The sequence below is a fragment of the Rhinopithecus roxellana genome, chromosome 6 (assembly GCF_007565055.1).
Source record: "Rhinopithecus roxellana isolate Shanxi Qingling chromosome 6, ASM756505v1, whole genome shotgun sequence".
NCBI classification, from domain to species: Eukaryota; Metazoa; Chordata; class Mammalia; order Primates; family Cercopithecidae; genus Rhinopithecus; species Rhinopithecus roxellana.
In genome coordinates this window covers 121,799,574-121,814,598 of record NC_044554.1, presented here as the reverse complement: position 1 = coordinate 121,814,598, position 15,025 = coordinate 121,799,574, and the positions used below count along the sequence as shown (strand labels likewise).

Genomic DNA, 15,025 nt, shown 5'->3' with positions numbered 1-15,025 from the left:
AGGGGTACAGAGTACAGCATAATCCCATCGGTACTGGTGACTAATGTCGACAATCTGTATTATTCTAGGACCAAGCTGGGCCATCAAATATAGTCTCTTGGATCATAGTATCTTGGCTGCATTTAGAAGAGTCTTCACTGACCGGTACTTTGGTGCTTTGGTATCAGCTTGAGTGAGTAATGCTTTATAAAACATCTTCATATTACCACCATTATCACAGTAATAAGACTACTTTTAAGATAATATTTATGAGTCTTTACTATGTATCAACTCATTTGCTAACTGCTCTATAGGCATTAGCTCATTATATCCTTATAAAAATTACTACTATTCCAATTTCCTCTTTCAACATATAAAACGCTGAGACTCACAAGTAACTTTCCTAAAGTCACAAATCTAGTAAACCAAAATAACAAGAATTTAAAATATGGTATATCCAATACCAAACCTCACGTTAATTACTATACCCTGATACACCATTCCATTTGATAAATTTGTATAAGAGCTACATGCAAGAGAAAACTTGCATTCCTCCAAGAACTAGACCTTGAAAGCTATAAAAAAAAAAAAGATAGTGTTTCACTTTTCACTTTAGTCATAAGTGAACAAGTCCTTATGGCCCAGATATTTCCTTGGGTCTTGACTTCCTCATCTAATTTATGATTTTCCTAATTCCTTATATATTTCCTTTATATCCTACCAATCAATCCCACCCCTTTAAAATCCACATATTCCACTGGGATTGTTATATTAAGACAGTTGAAATATTATTAAAAAAAAACAAACTCATAATTCAATAGTTCCTGTGTGTGTGTGTGTATGTGTGTGTGTGTGTGTGTGTGTGTGTGTGTGTATATATATATATATATATATATATTTTTTTTTTTTTTTTTTTTTGAGATGGAATTTCGCTCTTGTTGGCCAGGCTGGAGTGCAATGGCATGACCTCAGCTAACCACAACCTCTGCCTTCCAGGTTCAAGTAATTCTCCTGCCTCAGCCTCCTAAATAGCTGGGATTACAGACATAAGCCACCACACCTGGCTAATTTTGTATTTTTAGTAGAGCTGGGGTTTCTCCATGTTGGTCAGGCTGGTCTTAAACTCCCGACTTCAGGTGATCTGCCCACCTTGGCCTCCCAAAGTGGTGGGATTACAGGCATGAGCCACCGCACCTGGCCAGTTCCAATATTAAAAGCCAACCAGGTATACACATTTTGAAAAGGAATACAAAGACAAAACAAATAGAACCATAATGTTACACTAGGTTACATGGCTAATATTAAAGAATGACTCTGGACACAGCAGATAAGCATACAGAGATGAGCAAAACTCACATTGATAAACTCCTTCACTTAGCCAGGAGCTAATTAATACTCACTGATAATCCTCCCTTAGTATCTGTAGTCATTACCTAACAAAGCTTTTCTGATTGGAAATAGATACAGATAATATACACAGAGGACCAACCACTTTCTCTTTCTTTTCCTATCTTCTCCCCAACTTTTAAGGAAGACCAAACTCCTTCACAAGGCAACAAATATATAGACTTGTTTTGGCATTCTGAAAAGCTTCTAATTACTAGTCTACATCAAGAAGAATGCTCTTCTCAAATAAAAGTTCACAAGATATTTTGTTTAAAGGCAACTATAATTGATATCATTATCCAACCACTTAAAAATGAACTATATATGAAACTTATAAAAATAAAGTACAAACCATCAATAAAATCCATGCTATTTTTGAAGGCTCAAAGGGAATATAAACTAAGATAATCTTCTGGATAGGCTATAAGCTTACCTTAGCTACTTCTTCTTCTAACTGTTCTTGGTATTGTTTTTCAAGCAACTTAATGATATTTGTTTCCTCTTTCACTCCAAATTCACCAGAAAACTATATTTAAAAGCAAAACATGACATTTATTTACATTAATTATACACCACTTATTTTTAAACTTCTACCTCAAAATCTCCCCAAAGTATCAGTATTTTTAGAAAAGTTCTACATACTTTCAGCAAAAAATCAATTTTAATTCTCTCAATTAAAAACAATTTTAGTAAATAATTCTACTAAATAATTATACTTACTACTGTGAACTTAACAATCAAAGATGCAAAGAGGAGTATGTTTACATATTTATAAATGCCAACATACAGTTCTAGAGTGGGAAAAGGATACTTAAATATAACTAATAAAATATATATGTGTGTATATATTTCCTTTTAAGTAAAATGTTAAAAAGTGGCATTGTTTGCTCATAAAATTACAAGCAAATTTTCTTTTCTTGTTGGTACTTATTAATACTATCTAATTTTCTACAAATACAAAGTTACTTTTATCAATAGAAAAAACCATAAACTTTAAAAAAATATAAATATGTTCTCGGTATGAAAGTACTTATTTAGCAATTATCATGATATGGGATGAGTATAGCAGAATCAAGGAAATGTCTAACATCTTTCCTCTGTATACTGAGCCAGGAAGAACGATGATCTTAATTTTTTCTATGACTTAAGAGCTAAAAATCTACTGAGTGAAGAACAGGGTTCAGCAGTTGCAGGTTTGAGAAAGTTGCAGATGTGAGAAATTGAGACTAATACAACGTTGAGCAGAGGCAGGGGGTGGTTTAGTTAGATGGCATGCACTGTAAAAGATGTGGAACTTTTATATACCATATGGACCTTACTGGAGTAGGCCTAATCTATTATCCCAGCCCTACTGTCTTGGATTCTGGGGATTCCTAAACACTTTTTTCTTTCTCTCTTTTTTTTTTTTTTTTTTGTGATGGAGTCTAGTTCTGTCAACCAGGCTGGAGTGCAGGGGCGCAATCTCAGCTCACTGCAACCTCCGCCTCCTGGGTTCAAGCGATTCTCCTGTCTCAGCCTCCTGAGCAACTGGGACTATAGGCAAGTGCTACCACGCCCAGCTAATTTTTTGTATTTTTGGTAGAGATGGGGTTTCACTGTGTTAGCCAGGCTGGTCTTGATCTCTTGACCTCGTGATCTACATGCCTCGGCCTCCCAAAGTGCTGGGATTACAGGCGTGAGCCATCGTGCCTGGCCCCTAAGCACTTTTCTAGAGATGGCCTGGTCCAAATTCCCATGCTGGGAAGACAAAGCTATGTTGACCAGGGCACTGAAACTAATTTGTACATAGCCCACATGTTACAAAAAACAAGATAAATCTTAAACTATAACATATTTAAAGGAAATATAACCCCTCAAACTTAACTTCCTCTGTGTTTTTCCTATGCTATAAAAATGGATTAAATTTCTTTACATATGTATTCTGAGTTTTCTATATAAGGTATTATCCTCATATTTATTATGCTTCCTTCTCAGCAACTATTAGATAGTAAACCAGACATAAAAATGATAGTAGAAAAATCAGTGTATATAACAGTTAAAAGATAAAAATTAAAAATATAATACCTCTATTGTACCATCAATATTCTTTTTCACACAACTTCCAGGGTACATTGTTCTCTGTGCATCAGATTCTGTAATTACCACTGAATCAACAGGGAAACTGAATATAAATAAAAAAGGTTAAAGAATTAGAGTTGTATATGTGCTTTAGTGTTCATCCAAAATCTATACCACACATAAAATGTGTACCTGGGGTATGGGAGACAATAATGAGTCAAGGGTTGTAGGTATTGTAACGTAAATCATATTTTTGACTAATATTTCCACTTAAAAGAACACAATTGAGTAACAGTATTTTAACAGATGATCAACTGAATTTTATGTCATCTTACACTACAAATGTATGATATGGAACTATACATACTGACTTTTTTTTGGAGAGATGGGGACTCACTATGTTACACAGGTTGATCTCAAACTCCTGGCCTCAAGTGATCCTCCCACCTCAGCCTCCAAATGTGCTGGGATTATAGGCATGAGCCATTATGCTTGGCCAGTATTAACTTTTTTTTTAAAGTTATCTAAGATATATTAGTGACTTTTAAAAAGTTTGTAAAATCTCACTTTTATGAGAAACTTCTTTTAACATACATATGTATATTTGGATACAAAAAGTTTGATTTTTTTCCTATGTGTCCACATCAAAAGTAACAATGTTTACCTCTAGTGGAACTCAGGAGCAGTGGTGGTAAAGAGAAGAATCTTATGGCTGGGCGCTGTGGCTCAAGCCTGTAATCCCAGCACTTTGGGAGGCCGAGACGGGCGGATCACAAGGTCAGGAGATCGAGACCATCCTGGCTAACACGGTGAAACCCTGTCTCTACTTTAAAAATACAAAAAACTAGCCGGGCGAGGTGGTGGGCGCTTGTAGTCCCAGCTACTCGGGAGGCTGAGGCAGGAGAATGGCGTAAACCCGGGAGGCGGAGCTTGCAGTGAGCTGAGATCTGGCCACCGCACTCCAGCCTGGGCGACAGAGCGAAACTCCGAAAATACTGGCAAACCGGATTCAGCAGCACATCAAAAAGCTTATCCACCATGATCAAGTGGGCTTCATCCCTGGGATGCAAGGCTGGTTCAACATTCGCAAATCAATAAACGTAATCCAGCATATAAACAGAACCAAAGACAAGAACCACATGATTGTCTCAATAGATGCAGAAAAGGCTTTTGACAAAATTCAACAGCCCTTCATGCTAAAAACGCTCAATAAATTCGGTATTGATGGAACGTACCTCAAAATAATAAGAGCTATTTATGACAAACCCACAGCTAATATCATACTGAATGGGCAAAAACTGGAAGCATTCCCTTTGAAAACTGGCACAAGACAGGGATGCCCTCTCTCACCACTCCTATTCAACATAGTGTTGGAAGTTCTGGCTAGGGCAATCAGGCAAGAGAAAGAAATCAAGGGTATCCAGTTAGGAAAAGAAGAAGTCAAATTGTCCCTGTTTGCAGATGACATGATTGTATATTTAGAAAACCCCATCGTCTCAGCCCAAAATCTCCTTAAGCTGATAAGCAACTTCAGCAAAGTCTCAGGATACAAAATTAATGTGCAAAAATCACAAGCATTCTTATACACCAGTAACAGACAAGCAGAGAGCCAAATCAGGAATGAACTTCCATTCACAATTGCTTCAAAGAGAATCAAATACCTAGGAATCCAGCTTACAAGGGATGTAAAGGACCTCTTCAAGGAGAACTACAAACCACTGCTCAGTGAAATAAAAGAGGACACAAACAAATGGAAGAACATACCATGCTCATGGATAGGAAGAATCAATATCGTGAAAATGGCCATACTCCCCAAGGTTATTTATAGATTCAATGCCATCCCCATCAAGCTACCAATGAGTTTCTTCACAGAATTGGAAAAAACTGCTTTAAAGTTCATATGGAACCAAAAAAGAGCCCGCATTGCCAAGACAATCCTAAGTCAAAAGGACAAAGCTGGAGGCGTCACGCTACCTGACTTCAAACTATACTACAAGGCTACAGTAACCAAAACAGCATGGTACTGGTACCAAAACAGAGATATAGACCAATGGAACAGAACAGAGTCCTCAGAAATAATACCACACATCTACAGCCATCTGATCTTTGACAAACCTGAGAGAAACAAGAAATGGGGAAAGGATTCCCTATTTAATAAATGGTGCTGGGAAAATTGGCTAGCCATAAGTAGAAAGCTGAAACTGGATCCTTTCCTTACCCCTTATACGAAGATTAATTCAAGATGGATTAGAGACTTAAATGTTAGACCTAATACCATAAAAACCCTAGAAGAAAATCTAGGTAGTACCATTCAGGACATAGGCATGGGCAAGGACTTCATGTCTAAAACACCAAAAGCAACGGCAGCAAAAGCAAAAATTGACAAATGGGATCTAATTAAACTAAAGAGCTTTTGCACAGCAAAAGAAACTACCATCAGAGTGAACAGGCAACCTACAGAATGGGAGAAAATTTTTGCAACCTACTCATCTGACAAAGGGCTAATATCCAGAATCTACAAAGAACTCAAACAAATATACGAGAAAAAAACAAACAACCCCATCAAAAAGTGGGGAAAGGATATGAACAGACATTTCTCAAAAGATGATATTCATACAGCCAACAGACACATGAAAAAATGCTCATTGTCACTCGCCATCAGAGAAATGCAAATCAAAACCACAATGAGATACCATCTCACACCAGTTAGAATGGCAATCATTAAGAAGTCAGGAAACAACAGGTGTTGGAGAGGATGTGGAGAAATAGGAACACTTTTACACTGTTGGTGGGACTTGTAAACTAGTTCAACCATTATGGAAAACAGTATGGCAATTCCTCAAGGATCTAGAACTAGATGTACCATATGACCCAGCCATCCCACTACTGGGTATATACCCAAAGGATTATAAATTATTCTACTACAGAGACACATGTACACGTATGTTTATTGCGGCACTATTCACAATAGCAAAGACTTGGAATCAACCCAAATGTCCATCTGTGACAGACTGGATTAAGAAAATGTGGCACATATACACCATGGAATACTATGCAGCCATAAAAAAGGATGAGTTTGCGTCCTTTGTAGGGACATGGATGCAGCTGGAAACCATCATTCTTAGCAAACTATCACAAGAAGAGAAAACCAAACACCGCATGTTCTCACTCATAGGTGGGAACTGAACAATGAGATCGCTTGGACTCGGGAAGGGGAACATCACGCACTGGGGCCTATCATGGGGAGGGGGGAGGGGGGAGGAGGGAGGGATTGCATTGGGGAGTTATACATGACATAAATGATGAATTGATGGGTGCTGACGAGTTGATGGGTGCAGCACACCAACACGGCATAAGTATACATATGTAACAAACCTGCACGTTATGCACATGTACCCTAGAACTTAAAGTATAATAAAAAAAAAAAAAAAAAAAAAAAAGAGAAGAATCTTAATCTACAAATACTCACTTTTGGACTTTTTTGTTTAATTTTTTCGTATTCACATCTGTATTGTGTAGTTTTTACATGCATTCATTATTTTAAAAAATTTTTTTTCTTAAAATGCTTAACTTAGGTCATAAAAACTAAGATCAGTATTTAGGAACCATGGGAAAAAAATAAAAGGAGGAAATTATAATTTTCATTTCTGGCAAATACAATTTTCCACACCCATTTTCATGTGCAACTATGTTGCTTTCTTAGTTCGACCCTCCTCTTGTCCACATACCTTTCCTTCTCCTATTCTTTTCTATCCTAAATTCCGTCCAAAATTGGGCAGATAAAAGTTGTCATCATCCCATTTCATAACTTACATAACTAAACCCCTAATGATGACCATTTGATTGCTTCCAATTGTTCACCATTACAAACAATGCTATAATACAGATCTTCACAAATGTATCTTGGCACACTTCCATGGATGTTTCTATATGATAAAATCTTGTAAGTAATTGTTAAGCTTAATATTTAATGTCTTAATTCAGGGCTATATTCCAAAAAGTTTTATTAATTTTATTATCGTAATAGTATTTAAGTATTTTCTCAAAATTTCAGCAATCGGGGGTCATAACAATTGTAAAACTTTGCTAGAACATGTATGTCTTTATTTTTGAGAAGACATTTTCTTTCAAATGTTATTGGCCATTTAGGTTTTTCCTGCTGTGAACTACCTTCTCATGTTCTATGACCATCCCATGCTTCTAAAAACTTGTTCTTCTTGTCTTTCTTCTCTGCCCTTTCCTGCTTCTTCTTTATTACTATTTTGTCTCTGTTTTCCTCACTGTCCCTTGTATATACTCCTCTGATCCTTGGCTTTATGTCTTGGATCTTATTTTTCACAGCCTAGAAAATCCTCCTGATTATCTATCCAGCCACTATGATCTAAACTCCAAAAAGTACTACTTAGTCCACAATGACTTCATTCTTTAAGCTTTACAGTATTTGAAAGTGTTTACTCCAAACTGAAAAAATAGTCCGGCATAAACTTAATTCACTGCTCCCCGCTTGCAATTAAGCTCCTACTATCTGCAACCCCTGTTGATTTTCCTATTTATGTGATGTACTTTCATTTTCCATATTCCCTAGGCTCAAGCAACACAGAGTTATCTTTGTTTTTTCTCCTCTGCTTTGTTTCCAACATTCCTTCCATTGCAATGTCTTAATATTCATCCTTCATTTCCATTTTGCTGTTATTACTCTAATAGGCAGTATTACAGATGTGCAGTAAAAAATGACACAAAGAGATGGGTTTAAATTCCAGCGTTTTAGTTATATCACTACGTTATATTCCCCAACCATTACCTTCAAAAATTATTTTGCAAGTAATTATTATTTCAGTGATTACACTGAAGTCACTGGAAGGAAATAGCCACTTTACATAAAATCTAATTCTACCTCCAGGATATCTAGCTAAGGCTCTTTTCAGTTACTGTTTCATTTAATACTCACAATCTTAAGGGTTATTATTATTATCCCTATTATTATTTAGAGATGTTTAAATAATCTGTCCAAGATCATATAGTCAGTAAAAGGTCAAATCAGGATTAAATGCAGATCTGTCTGACTAAAACCCATGATCTTTCCAACCTCAGAGTGTTTCTCTTAGAGGTTTCTAGTATGAAACACCCAATATTTGTTAAAAGAATGACTCAATTGTTTTTCTTAACTATTTCAAGTCTACCCACAGGGAACAGTATACTCTATTCAAAATGTGTTACAGTTGTGTCCAAAATATGTGATGCTATTTACAAAAAAATAATTTTGACTCATTACTATTAGTAAGAATGAGGATGGTGGTGAGTAAAACTCTTTTTGGTAGGGGTGCAGGGAGCAAACGAATGGTTTTGGTTCAAAGGCATTGTCAACACATTTCCACGGAGTATTACAGAAACTCTGAGAGAGGGTGGTAAGCTGGCAGAAGCCCAAATGCAGGAATAACAATGTAAGCCTACGTTTCCAGAAGCCTCTCTTTTCTTCATGCTTTGGAGAGAAAGCATCATTAATTAAAGGAAGATTACCTGAAATACTGACTGGTTATTAGAAAGTTCTTCCTAATTACCTATTTTGTTTCATATCAGAAAGCAGTGGTTTCCAAATGTCAATCTATGGGTTCCATGCCTCTGAATTATATTGTCAAAAACACAAATTTCCATATTCCATCTCAAAGTTACTGAGTATGACTCTCCAAATTATAATTCAGTGATCTTTCATTATAAGTATTAAAAAAATTATATTAAAGTTCAAAAACCTGTACTATTTCTGATGTACGGTCATGTTTAGAAACCACCAATCTCAAAGAAAATGGGAGCTTTATAAGGCTAAGCCCAATACCAAGCAAACAATTCCAAAGCCCTTATGTAGGTTCCAAATACAGAAGAGTAACGACTAGTTCCAAACAAGTAGATATTCAATTTTCATCCACTATCCAAAAAAACTGTGTTGAGGTTTTACTAGCAAGTGCCTATGAAGACATCAGTGCTAGAATAGCAGAGCCAGCCAAAGTTAGAATAAATCTCTGAGGGTTTTATAGAGCTAGTTATATATTATATCATACTGCCCAACTAAATTATAAACTGTTTATTCATTAAACAAATAACTTATTGAGTACCTATTATGCGCAGAGAATTATCTTAGGTGTTTGGGACATATCACTGACCTAAATGGAAAAAGAGCCCCACCCTTACAAAGTTTAAAGTCTTTGACCAGAGACGAACAATAAAAATGAATCCACCCCCTCCAAATTTACATATATTTGGTGTTTATATATATATATATATATATATATATATATTTTTTTTTTTTTTTTTAAGGCAGAGTCTTGCTCTGTCACCCAGGCTGGAGTGCAGTGGTGCGAATTCAGCTCACCGCAACCTCCACTTCCTAGGTTCAAGTGATTCTTATGCCTTAGCCTCCTGAGTAGCTGGGATTACAGGTGCATGCCACCATGCTTGGCTAATTTTTGTATTTTTAGTAGAGATGGAGTTTTGCCATATTGGCCAGGCCAGTCTCAAACTCCTAATCTCAGGTAATCTGCCTGCCTCAGCCTCTCAAAATGCTGGGATTACAGGCATGAGCCACCACAACCAGCCTAGTTATATATGTAATATATACTATATAAAATGTGTATAACGTATACATATATAAAAACAGACAATATTAAGTAACATAGAAAAAGTAAAGTAGGGAAATAGGAATCAGCGTTCTAGGAGACAATTTTAATTTGCACAGAGTGATTAAGAAAAGCCTCAAGGGAACATGACACTTGAGTAATGATCCAAAGGAGGTGAGGGTGTTGGCCAGGCATATATCTGGAGGAAGACTATTCTAGGTAGAAGGAACAGCCAATGAGAAGTCCCTAAAGCAGAAGCATACTGATAATGCTTGTTACTGGTGACAGCATCTTGGGGGTCAGAAGACAGTGACAGACAAGTCAGTACGAGATTAAAAGTCAGAAAAGTAATGGGTACTCATCATGTAGGACAGAAGAGCTTTGGAATGATATAATCTATTTAAAATTTTAAAAGCAAGATTCTGGTACCTGCTCTAACTGTGTTGAGAACAGACTTTAGGGAGGAGTTAGGGTAATCCAGGTGAGACAAAAGGATGGCAGAGACCAGCAAGGTTTTAAGGAGTGGTACAGTTTGGATATATTTTTGAAGGTAGAGAAAACAGGATGTCTCGATAGACTAGAAAAGAGGTATAAGAGAAAGAGGAGTAACGACAGATGGATATAGCTGCAGAAGGAGCAAATTTTGAGAAGATCCAGAGTTCTACTTTGGACGTGGTTAATTTGAACATGAGACAAAGTGGAGGAAATCCTGCCATGACTGGAATGATCCTATCTTATATTCCTTAAGTATTCACCATATCAAAATACCAAAGACTAGGTACAGAATAAACTGCAAATACATGCACACTGCCGATTTAATTAAGCAGATTAACAACAACCAACATCTTTATAATGTAAAAATTTAAGTAGAATTCCTATAATGTCTTTGATTTACATCAACATTTATTTCAGGCATTTCAAAGATATAGAATGATCTCCTGCTATTCTTTCTTAAAAATGCTGTATCCTATCTCTTTTCAGCAACTTTGCTTAAGCTACTTTTTGTAAACAGCCATTCTGGATGATACTATAATTGTTACAAAGCTACAAATACTGTTGAATGAAGCTATAAGCAGACGAATACCTTGGCGGAACTGTGGACTCACTAACAGCTTGAAGCCTCTTCCGTAAACAGTGGATCTCTGCCTCATAGCTTTGTTCAGTTTCTTTCAATTGTTGCTGCAAAGAGGATATGAGGCTTTCTAATTCTTGAACTTGTTCTTCAAGTTGTTCAGTTTTTTCAAGATGTTGCAGAGAAGATAACTTGCTTTTATGATTAACATCTATGTTATATAAAGAGACAAAAATGCACATTTCAATAGAAGTTTCTTAGTGAAATAGCACAATCACTGTGTACAGAAAATATTCTTTTTTGAAAGAGTATGTTTTTAGTGGTAATAACTCTGGTTTCAATTTAAACTCATTCTGATGAAAACAAGAAAATATAAATAGTACAATTCAAGATCATCTTTTTGATCCTCATGTTGTAGTACTCCTAAATCCAACATTTTATATCTTTAAAATTTAAAACAATTTAGAATTACAGAACATAAGAAGTGAAAAAGGACCAAATAGATAAGTAACCCAAATCTTTCATTTTAAGGATGAAAACATTGAGATCAGAGAGGCTACAGTGAAATGCCCAATGTCACTATGTTAGCTCAAATTTTAAAGTAAAAAAGCAAATTACTCAATATTTGGTATAAAAACACCACATTGTGGTATATGATCAAAATTTACCACTGTCTTCCAAACTGGTCATCTGAGAATGGATTGATAAAAACTTTGTTTCCTCTTTTGGAAGGTTCTCTTCTCCAAATTCAAGTTTCATACCATCTGTTTGCTGTCTCCAAATCTATTGAAAACCACAGAATAATAGCAGTAACATAAATACGTAATCCAGCAATTAGAAAGCTGTATTAAAGCAACTCTGCATTAAGATACTTTTTTAAAACCACCCAAAATTGTGGCACTCTAACACAAGTGTTTTCCCTTCTAAGTTATTCCCTGTTCTCTTCTGTAACAGTAATTCATATTCCATACCTTTCATAGCACTAAAATTATGTTAGTAATGTTCTTTGATATCTAAAAGGAAGTTCATTTTACTACAAAAACAAGTGCTTCTGAGAATTTTGGTAGAAAGCTGATAACAATATTTATAGTATAACCTGGACTTTCAAATTTCAATTTGTACATAATAAATTTTATATTACCAATACTTGATTAATAAAGCTTATGTATCTCTAGATATATCCTATGTACAACCAGGTAACTGACAAATGGTATGCTGCTCTGTACAGTAAACAAAGGAAAAGGAAAGAATGAAAATAGATAAATCTCAGCTTATTTCCTTAACTATTAAAAAGCAGCAAGCCTGTAATCCCAGCACTTTGGGAAAGCGAGGCGGGTGGATCACCTGAGGTCAGGAGTTCAGGACCAGCCTGGTCAACATAGTGAAACCTCATCTTTACTAAAAATACAAAAATTAGCCAGGTGTGGTGGCGCATACCTGTAATCCCAGCTACTTGAGAGGCTGAGGAAGGTGAATTTTTTGAACCTGGGAAGGGGAGGTTGCAATGAGCCAGGATTGAGTCATTGAACTCTAGCATGGGAGACAGAGCAAGACTCTGCCTCAAAAAAATAAGTAAATAAATAAATAAAATTAAGCAGCAATATGTCAGATACCTGTGTGTACTAATTTATTCATTCATCAAATACTTAATAATCAACGTGACCAGCACTGTGACAAGAGAGAGTAAAAATACAAAATCCGTTTAAAAAATAACAATATATCTGCCTGCATGGAATTCATCAATCAGATGGGAAAATAAACAATCAGAGAACGGCTAAACTATAAAATTTGACTATAACTACAATGATACAGAAGACTGATGTGGATCTGAATAATTATGGAAGTCAATTTTGATTTAGGCTCATATATTTTTGGCAACGATTTGGGAATGCTCTAAGGAAGAAAGAGTAAGAATATTTGTGAAAGAATGACATATGCCATAATTGACAATGATCTTCCTGAGGAGAGTTTATTTTGGATACAGAGGGGGAAATAAAGCTAGTTAAATAAGATAGATCCAAATTACATAAGACTTTAAAAGCAAGGGGAAAGAGTTTGGACTTGCAAGACCAGATGAACAAAGGATATTGTAGAAGCAGGTGAGCAAAAGAAAAAAAGCTATTTGCCAAGAAAGCTGTTTTAACTGTCTACTACTCTTATAAATCCTCTAACTAACTCCTACCCCATGAGTACATTTCAACAGAGATCTTGCCTCTTAGTTCCCAGGGAAAATAAAGATCATCGGGTAAAGTATTAAGTTTCCAGTCCAACCTTTCTAACTCATTCAGCAAACATTTATTAAGCCTTTACTGTATGCTAACACTGTGATAAGAGGAGGAAACAAAAATAAACAGAAGATTCCCTGATTCCAAAGGGTTTAGAATAATAGTGAAAGAGGCAGAATGGTAAACAAACAATTATATAATATGAAAAGTAATGTGATACAAATGCAAATATGTATAAGAAGCTATAGGAACATGGAAGAAGGACAGAAGGGTAATCAAGTATTTAAAGTAACGAAAAAGGCTGGGTGCGGTGGCTCATGCCTGTAATCCCAGCACTTTGGGAGGCCAAGGTGGGTGGATCACGAGGTCAGGAGATCAAGACCATCCTGGCTAACATGGTGAAACCCCGTCTATACTAAAAATACAAAAAAATTAGCTGGGCGTGGTGGCCGGCGCCTGTAGTCCCAGCTACTCGGGATGCTTAGGCAGGAGAATGGCGTGAATCTGGGAGGCGGAGCTTGCAGTGAGCCTAGATCGCAGCACTGCACTCCAGCCTGGGCGACAGAGCGAGACTCCATCTCAAAAAAAATAAAAAACAAAAAAAAATAAAGTAACGAAAAAAGAGAAGCACGATAAACAAGGCCTGTACTGTTGCTAAGGAAACAGAGGAATAAATGCCTAAGCCTAGGAAGGTAAAGAAGATGACACAGAGGGAGTAAACATTTGAACCAACTGGAACAAGCAGGAACAAACCAAAAAGGCTGGGAGGGTATGGGCAGTATTATGCAGAAAGGGCAGCATCCAAAAAAGCCCAGGGTGCATTTGGGAAACTAAGTATTTCAGTATGGCTAAAATGAGGAGGAAGATTAGAAGATGAAGCCAAAAGGTTAGGCAGTGATATATTGCAGTGCTGATCCTGATCCCAAAGTAACTCTGAAACGCCTCTCTAATTGCAGCTAATTTACAGAATTCAAATATGATATCTTCTTATTACCCCTTGTGCAGAAAAGACATCTACCTGTTTGCTATATTCATCTACCTGTTAAGCAAAAGTATTTACCTACATTTCTTTTCTTTTCTTTTTTTTTTTGAGATGGAGTCTCACTGTGTTGCCCAGGCTGGAGTGCAGTGGCGCAGTCTTGGCTCACTGCAACCTCCACCTTCTGGGTTCAAGCGATTCTCCTGTGTCAGCCTCCCAAGTAGCTGGGATTATAGGCATGTGTCACCACACCCAGCTAATTATTTTTGTATTTTTTTTAGTAGAGATGGTGTTTCACCATGTTGGCCAAGCTGGTCTATCTCCAACTCCTGACCTCAGGTGATTGGCCTACCTTGGCCTCCTAAAGTGCTGGGATTGCAGTTATGAGCCACCATGCTCAGCCTTACATTTCTCTTCTAAACACCTACTAGAATGTTGCCATGGAAAACTATTTTATATATGTGTGTATATATATATATGTAAAATACTATATATGTATATGACATTCCTTAAACTAGTTCATAAATCCCATTAATTTATACATTTCTTCAGTCTGGTGACTTCATTACTTTATTCCCAGTACATAGAACAACCTGGCATTTAATTAGCAAATAATAAATATTGGCTGTCCAGTCTGTCCTCAGATCTAAGGAATAAATAAATAAATAAATAAATAAATAAATAGGCTGGGTGCAGTGGCTCACGTCTGTAATCTTAG

The 15,025-nt window shown here is 36.3% G+C and overlaps 1 protein-coding gene across 1 annotated transcript in view; it reads right to left on the bottom strand.

Moving 5' to 3' along the window:
* The window catches only part of AKAP9 (A-kinase anchoring protein 9), a 177,421-nt gene that overhangs the window by 81,234 nt on the left and 81,162 nt on the right, over positions 1–15,025 (bottom strand). The window contains 4 exon segments of the mRNA XM_030932036.1: positions 1,799–1,891; positions 3,430–3,526; positions 11,116–11,314; positions 11,772–11,886. Coding sequence (XP_030787896.1) covers positions 1,799–1,891; positions 3,430–3,526; positions 11,116–11,314; positions 11,772–11,886 — 504 coding nt within the window.